General features: G+C 51.3%; 1 protein-coding gene across 3 annotated transcripts; it reads right to left on the bottom strand.

The window, feature by feature from the left end:
• Positions 1 to 2529: 2529 nt before the first annotated feature.
• LOC123235150 (POU domain, class 5, transcription factor 3-like) lies at positions 2530 to 7575 on the bottom strand. Of its 3 annotated transcripts, none has more exons than XM_044661222.1 (5): positions 5376 to 7575; positions 4002 to 4113; positions 3571 to 3701; positions 3196 to 3387; positions 2530 to 3064 (listed from the first exon to the last, which is right to left on the bottom strand). In XM_044661222.1, exons 1-5 carry the CDS (start codon positions 6132 to 6134, stop codon positions 2819 to 2821), a joined length of 1440 nt encoding a protein of 479 aa, XP_044517157.1. In that variant the 5' UTR covers positions 6135 to 7575; the 3' UTR covers positions 2530 to 2818. The 3 variants fall into 3 exon arrangements, with proteins under 3 accessions (XP_044517157.1, XP_044517158.1, XP_044517159.1); XM_044661223.1 differs by having other exon boundaries at positions 3196 to 3360; XM_044661224.1 differs by lacking the exon at positions 3196 to 3387.
• Positions 7576 to 7992: the final 417 nt, after the last annotated feature.

Here is a 7992-nt window from a genome sequence, read left to right as displayed (position 1 = left end):
TTTTTTACCTAACTAAAAGGGGGCAGCTAGGTGGCTCAGTGGATTGAGAGCCAGGCCTAGGGACAGGAGGTCCTGAGTTCAAATGTGACCTCAGACACTTCCTGTGTGACCCTGGGCAAGCCACTTAACCCCCATTGCCTACCCTTACAATTCTTCTGCCTTGGAACCAATATGCAGTAATGATTCTAAGATGGAAGGTAGGGGTTTAAAAAAAAGTTAATGAACAAAACTATCCTTTAGGTTACTCTTAAGATGAGCTTTGAAGGCAATTAGGAATTCTGCAAAGTAGAAGTAAAAAAAGAACACATTCTGAGCAGGGGAATGGGCTGACCAAATTAAAGGCATCAAGATGGGAGATGAGGAAAAGTCTGGCTAGCCAGTGGAAAAATAGGTTCGATTGTTTATAAAGCTTATAAATGCCAGGAGGGGGCTGCATTTGATCCTAAATATTATGAGCATTGGGAACCACTGGAGTTTATTGAGCAAAGGAATGGCCTGACTAGTTAGGAATATCATCACTTTGGTAGTCCTCTGATGGATAGATTAGAGAAGACCAATTAGTGGGCTCCTGCTTTTCTCTTTACAGAATGGGCATGGCGGCTCTCCTGTACTCCCAAAGGGGCTTCTGCAGCAAGCAGGAAAAAGAAAACACAAAACTCTAGCCTATCTTGTCTTTGGCCCACTGGGGACCTTGCTTCTTGCCACTAGACCTGGTATTCTTCCTGTTTGTGCTGCCAACCAGGCACAGGGTGCTTCCCACAGGCCCCACCCTGTACCCACAGACTGGCCTCTTCCCCTGGCACGCCCTGCTCTTGTCTTTTGGGGATCAGTCAGCTAACATTTCCTGAGGGCCCCTGAGTACTAAGTATGGCATTGGCACAGAAAAGGAAACTACACAAGCTTCTGTCTTGAGAAGAGCTTCTGGCTCAGTAAAAAGGATCACCAGCAGAGGGACAAGACCCTGAAGGCCAGAGAAATGGCCCTGAGGCAGCTAAGTGTCAAAATGAGGGCTGGGTTTGTAGTCAGGAAAGACCAGCTTGTATCTGATCTGATACTGACTAGCTAGCTATGTGATCTTGGGCAAGTCACTGAAACTGCCTGCCTCAGTTTCTTCAACTGTAAAATAGGGATAACATCTGCCTCACAAGGTTGTTGGGAAGATCAAATGAGGTATTGGTACAACACTTAGCACAGTGCCTGGCATACAGCAGCCACTTAGTAAATATTTGTTTCTCTCTCTTCCCCCTTCCCCTCTGGTCTCCCCGTATGCCTTGAAGGAGCTGGCATTCATTTCTAGAGCTCCTTGCTCCCAATCCTTTCTGTTGAATTTATGCCATTTTTATGTATCAGTCAAAGGGGAGATAATTAAGCTTTTTCTTTAATTAGCCCAGGGCTAGCTGACCTGGCCTTTGGCTCCAAACCCATGGCCCAGGGGTCCTCCCAAGATGGAGAAGACCAGTGACTTGGGAAGATAAATGTGAGGTTTGAATACTTGTATCCACCTATAGGAACAGAATAGTCACAGGGGAAAAGGAAGACTTTGGGGTAAATGTGGTTCTGAAATGGGTCAGAATGAAAGGATGTCAGAGGCAGGGAGCCAGGGGAAGATTAAGAATCAGAAAGCAAAGGAGATCACTACTTTCAGACCCTCTGCTGTGCCTACCTAAGCCTTATCACATCCCCCACATCCTCACTGGGCAAGAATTGAGAAAAAGGATGCCAGCTCTTAGTCAGCTCATAGATTTTTATTTGAGCCTCCTGTGTGCCAGGCTTGCTGAGCACTGGGGAATCCAAAGGCAAGACAGTCAGTCCTACCCTCTTGGAGCTCCCAATCTAACAATGTCAGCCTCTGGCCTCCAAGTCCCAAAGGCTGCTTTGAGGACTATCAGAATCAATCATGTGGTGGGGTGGGATAGGGGAAATGGACAAAGGGTAGGAACTCCCAGACATCTCTGTGTCATCCCAGAAGAGGCACAAACATCAGGCCTTGGTGAAAATGAGAGTGGAGGACAAGGACAAGTAGTCTACACAAACACAAGCCCTGCCAGGTGATGCAGAGTACCTCTACAAGGAAAACACCTGCATGAAATGAAGACTTCGAGGAGGATGAAGAGCTGGAGGCTGGCATGGGAGCCCTAAAACCTCGGAGGAGCACGAGGCTGTGAGCTGAAGGGAGAGGAGATCCAGAGAGGGGTCAGGCTAGCCAAGGATGGTCTTTCACTTGGAAAATCAAATTTACCTGCCACTACCTCCACTCCTCACTTTGACAGCACAAATGCATACAAAATGAGAGGGGTTAGAGCGGGACTGGGTGGGAAAGATTGCCCCCTGGTGGAACATGGGGTAAGATAGGCAAGCAAGTGATGATGAAGCACCCCAAGGCCATCAGGGTTTGTTCAGGGTTTGTTCCGCTTCGTTGCAATCTCCCACCCAACTCAAGTCAACCAGAATCACCAGCCAGCCCCAACCAGGTACCCTGAACCCTACAAGTCCCCATCCCAAGTTAGTAACAGAGACCAGTCCAGTCAGTTACCATCCAACTTTTTATTTTCAAACTGGCTCCCAAACCCATCACAAGTTTGGGAGTGTGAGGTGAAAGAAGGGAGAGAAAAAAGACCTGAATATTGTTTTCCAGATGCCCAAAAAATCTAGATGTGGGCAGTGTAGGGGTAGAAAGAGATCTGGGGTAGGGAAAAGGCCTGACCATTGTATCTCAGGCAGTGGACAATGACCAGTCACCAGGATAGGGCAAGGGCAAGAAGGGGAAAGCAAGAGGCATCTTGAGCCCCCAGTGAGTTCCTAGAATGCTGATCCTGGCTCAGATGCCCCCATTAGGCATGGGCATGCCTGGGATGCAGGGCTCACCCTTAGGAAAGGTGGACATATAGAGGGCAGGGGGCACAGGTGGTGGGGGTGCTGCATAGTTCTGGGGTACAGCAGCAGTTGGCAGGACGAGGGCAGTGCCGGGGGTCAGATCATAAGGCAACACTTCACCCTCTTCTCCATAGGGCAGAAGAAGCCTCTTACCCTTCTGCCTTCGGTTACAGAACCAGACTCGTACCACCTAGGAAGAGTTGGATAGGTGACTCAGGCCAGGCCTCCAAACTCCTCAGCTGCCCCCCATTAGCTTTCTACTTATTCAACCTCCTCCCCACCCCACCCCCATAACCTGCCCACCCCCAGGGGACAACGCACATCTTTGTCCAGGTGCAGCTCTTCTGCCAAGTCACAGATTTGCTGGGGAGTGGGCTTCCCACAACGCCTGAAGAAGCCCTCTAGGGTCCCCTTCACACTGGTCTCAATACTTGTACGACGTTTACGCTTTCGAGCCTGGGCTAGCACTTGTTCCATACTGCACATCTGGGGGGGACAGGGCACAGCTAGAGCCTGTGGTGAGGGGGAAGAGCAGCCTGGGCTTTGAAAGCCCCATTCCTTCCCCATCCTCCCCCCACTCAATCTAGCTATGTTTCCACCCCATACATGGGAGCTGTTCCATCTAAGCCAGTAAGGAGACTGTATCCTAGGAAGCATCTAGGGGCGTTGGAGGGGGTGGGATAGGGGTTGGCTTACCTCCTGAGGGTTTTCAGTGTTCTCAACAGCCTGCAGCCACCTCTGAAGTAGTGGTTTCAATTTGCACATATTCTTAAAGCTCAGTTGCAGAGCTTCAAATCGGCAGATGGTTGTCTGACTAAACATCTTCCCTAAGAGCAAAGGTGGACGCTCAAATTGAGGCTCCAGAAATGGGGTTCCTCACTGCCCATCAAGTTTCCCATCCCCACCTCCCAAATATCAGGATCACTATTTCCCCTTTTGGTTCCTGTTAGGTTGGCTTAAGGGAAACCAATGGGGCAGGAGAAGCAAGATCAGGAAACTGAATGTAAACCCATCCCTTGCCTCAAGTCTCCATCATCTTATTCTCACTTGGTGGTCCTGGATTTACAATAGCCATCTCCCCCTCACCCCCCAATCTGTACCCCAATCACTTTGTGCCCATTTCTCACCATACAGTGTGCCCAGGGCCATGCCCACATCGGCCTGAGTGAAACCCAGGGAAATTCGCTTGTGTTTCAATTCTTTGGCAAACAGCTCCAGTTCCTCAGAGGTTGGGGTGTCCTGCAGGGGGCAAGGGGTGGATGAAGTTTGAGGAACTAACTTGGTGGTTTAGGTGAAAGGATCTTGGTCAAATAGCCAGGGAAACTTCAACAAGGTCTTGTTTACATGCTAGAATCTTCTCTTTTCTCCCACTCTCCCTCCCCATTTCAGGGTTGTATAGAAGTCTAGAACTCCAAGACAAAGCCATCCATATCCCTTAGTTGGGGATTAAAGCTGGGAAATGGCCAGGAATTTTTGAAAGAATTCAAGATCCAACCCAGGGAACCCTCGGCCTAAAATGTAATCATCCTATGATCACAAAGTACAATTATGTACAAACTCTTTTACAAAGAGCAATTATTTACAAACTCTTAACTAAAGTTTTTCCTACCTCCACCATTTTATGAGGAAATAGAAATAAAATCCTCTGCCCAGGGTCAGAAGGCTAGTCATCAGGGCAAAGAGACTAGATAGAACACTCTAGTCTAGACCATTCCCTCAGTCAATTAACAAGATCAATAAAATCCAAGTCAACAACCAGCCAAGGTAGGTAGAGAAAGGAAATATTATCTCCCTCTCTTTGCACTAAACCACATGGATGGGGCACCTGGACTAGCCTAGGCACCCAGTACCAACATATTTGGCCAAGGAAGGGGTCCCAGTACAAGGAAAATAACCCAGGGTTCTATGAAGAGAGACAAAAGATAAGTCTCTTCAGTGTGGAAGGAAGGCCATGGAGTCCTTATATGCCAGAGGGGGGCCTATTCACTTCTAGAGCTAACCTGTATTCCTTAGAATTTGACAAAGTATAAAACACACCAAAGGTCCCGATCTCTGATGATCAGTTTGGTGGATCTTAAGGTTAGATGGGCTGGGATCCCCAGGAAGTTGGGGCAAATCCCAAGAGACAATTATAATAAGATAGGGGAGCATGGAATTTTCTGGCCCAGGTCACCTGGGAAGGAAAACTCATGCTTTTCTTCCATGCCATGGTTTTGGGGGAAGGGCTGAGTAGATAGGATCTTTTAGTCTACAGGATGGTGGACTTTGTTATTTCTACTGGGCTGAGCAAGGCTCCAGAGTCTGATGGCCCTAGATTTGCTTCCCCTTCCCGTAGGTAAGACTCAACCCTGAAGGGAGATGGTATCTCCCCAGGTTCTCCTGCAAGCCTGCCTGGCCCAGGTCCCCTTTCCTTCCTGGGATAAGCCTGGGTGACTTTGGATCTCCATTTCTGAGGGTAGAACCTGTCTAAATCCATGCTGGATGGTACCAGGTCTTCTTACCTCCTCTCCACTGTCACTGGAGGGGATGCCCTCCTCACTGGCTGCCCCACTGGAACCGCTGGTGCTGCTTACGCTGCTGCTGACATTGCTGCTGCTGATGCTGCTGCTGTTGCTGTTGTTGCTGCTGCTGATGCTGCTGCTGCTGCTAATGCTGCTGCTGCCCACACTGCCCAGCCCTGCCTGGGGCTGCTGGAGGGGTGCCGAGTACAGAGGCCTGGGACCCGGGAAGGTCCCCAGAGCCTGCAGAGGGTGGTGAGGGAGAGGCGGCCCCGGCAGGGCCCCGGTGGGCACGGAGCCAGTGCTCCCCAGGCCTGGCCAGAAGGGCCCGCTCCAGGCAGGGGCGTAGTAGGCCGGGCCTGGACGGGCGCAGTACTTGTTCACTTCGGGGACGACGTTCACGTTCTCCCTGAGGTCGCGCTCGGGAGCCCCAGAGGATGACGAGGAAGGGGAAGAGCAGGAGTCTTCCTCTTTGGGCGGCATGAGGTGAAGGTTGTGGGAGGCACTGGCCTGGCCGGCCTCAGCTGGGGGCTGGGGTGCAGAGAAGGCATACCACCCCTTGGTCTGGCTGGAGTCAGGGTTCGAGGGTCCCTCCAAGTTGTACTCACTCTTCACTGCTGCGGGGAAGGTAAAGAAGGGCTGGGGTGGCGGCTGGGGAGGTCTTGGGGTGCTTCCCCCGACATAGTGGGAAGACCCATCGGGCATGGTGCTCTGGCTCAGGCTGTAGTTGCCCGGGGGCAGCCCCTCCATGTGATTAAACATGCCCAGCTTGTCTTGATGGACGGCAGCAGCAGGCAGGACCCACACGTTCTCCTCTCAGGTGGGACGGCTCCCTGGCCTCTTCCTCCCGGTGCTGGTCCTGGATCCAGACTCTGAGCTGAAGCTGCTGGCCGAGCCTCGAGCACTTGGCCCTCAGAGTGCGCAGGGGGGCGGATGCCCCTCAGATTTTGAAGAGGTGACTGTATGGAGGACAGTGCCCCGGGCCAAGCCTGACCCCTCCCCTCCCACCCAGGGTCCCGGAGCTTTCAATCATTATGTTAATAGCATCCCAGCTATTGGCCCTTTAAAACAATAGAAGGGGGGGCTGAGAATGAACTTGGGTATCCTTTGGCTGGGGGGGGGGAGGTTCATTGGGTGGGGGCCTTCCTTGCTTTTAACTCCACCCCCAAGCCCATCCCTTTCCCCCCCCACCCAACCTCTGGGCCTCCCCTAGGGACTCAGGACTCCTAAAAATGCAGGCTCCTGGAGCCCCACCATAAAGGCCCCTAGTGCCAGTCGGGGACAATTGCTGGGGCCGTTCCTGGTGTTTCCCTGACACACTTGTGAATGCAAATAACAATTTGTCTAATGGCTCTGAGTAGCTGGGGGGCAGACCTGGGAGGTGAGGAGAACTCAAGACCACTTTTCCCCCAAACCCCAGGGCCTCTTTGGGGGGGGGGGGTCTAGGGTGGAATGACATGTGTGCTAAAGGGCCCAGTTGTTGATTGAACTCACAGAGACACAGACACCAGACAGACAGACAAACGTCCACGAAGACAAGAAAGACCCACATACAAAAGCACAAGCAGACAAGAGACCAAAGAAAGCACACGCTCCTCCTGTCCACAAGTACTGACCCAGATTCCTGGAAACACACCAGCAAAAGCCCAGAGAATCAATCCTTCATGCAGACACACAGACACCCACCTACAGAGCCCTACCTATACAATCAACATGACCTTTCTGGCAATCTTTCCCCATTCTGATTAGTCCTAAAATCTCACCACCTAATGACTATTGGTCCCTGATAAAGGAGATCCCTCTCTCCCTTTCCCTTTCTCTCCCTCTGCCAAGATGGGAAACTGAGGCACTAAAAGAGGGCAAGGGACATCCCAAGGTCATGGGGAGGCAAGAAGGGACATAGAATGGGAGGGAAGGTGAGGTGGCTAAAGGGAGGAGCAGGTCAGAGCAGATTACCTCCCCCTCCCTCGGGGAGGCCAGGGTGGGGCTGACCACCTCCCAGGTTTGCTCTCCAGCCAGAGGCCAGACACGCAGCTGATAAAATGTTCCTTTAAGTCTCAGAATCATTAACCTGGGGTGAAGGAAGACACAGACACAAAATCTACCGGCCAGAGATCCTGGGATACTTCCCTGGGGACCAAAAGCCCCAGGATCTTCTCATGTCATGAATATCCTGCCCTTTAAAGACCATGTCTACGGTTCAGGGAAGTTCCTCCACAGGTCTCCTGGACATATAATGCCTGCCCCTAACTCAAAGTCAATGTGTCCAAAAACCCACCTCCCTCATCTTTCCCACCACCCCCAAACTCAAGCCACCTGACTTTATCTACATTCAAAGCCAGTTATCTCTGAGTCCTCTTCCTTTGCTCTCCTCCATCTAATCACTTGTCTCTAACTTCAACAATCTTAATAGACATCCTGCGACAAGTCTCCTCTCAACAGGCCTTCCCCCCCTTCCAATCTTTCCTCCACTGGGGTGCCAGATTAATTCTCCCGGAGCACAGCTTTGATGACATCATTTCCCCTTCTAAAAAAACTCCAGTGGTTCCAGGACAACCACCCAAATCCTCAATGCAGCTTTGAGGGACTCCCAGGGACTGGCCCCTGACTCGTTTTCCAG

The sequence above is a fragment of the Gracilinanus agilis genome, chromosome 2 (genome assembly GCF_016433145.1).
Source record: "Gracilinanus agilis isolate LMUSP501 chromosome 2, AgileGrace, whole genome shotgun sequence".
Lineage (NCBI taxonomy): Eukaryota > Metazoa > Chordata > Mammalia > Didelphimorphia > Didelphidae > Gracilinanus > Gracilinanus agilis.
The sequence above is the reverse complement of the archived record's forward strand: the minus strand, read 5'-3'. Positions and strand labels throughout refer to the sequence as shown.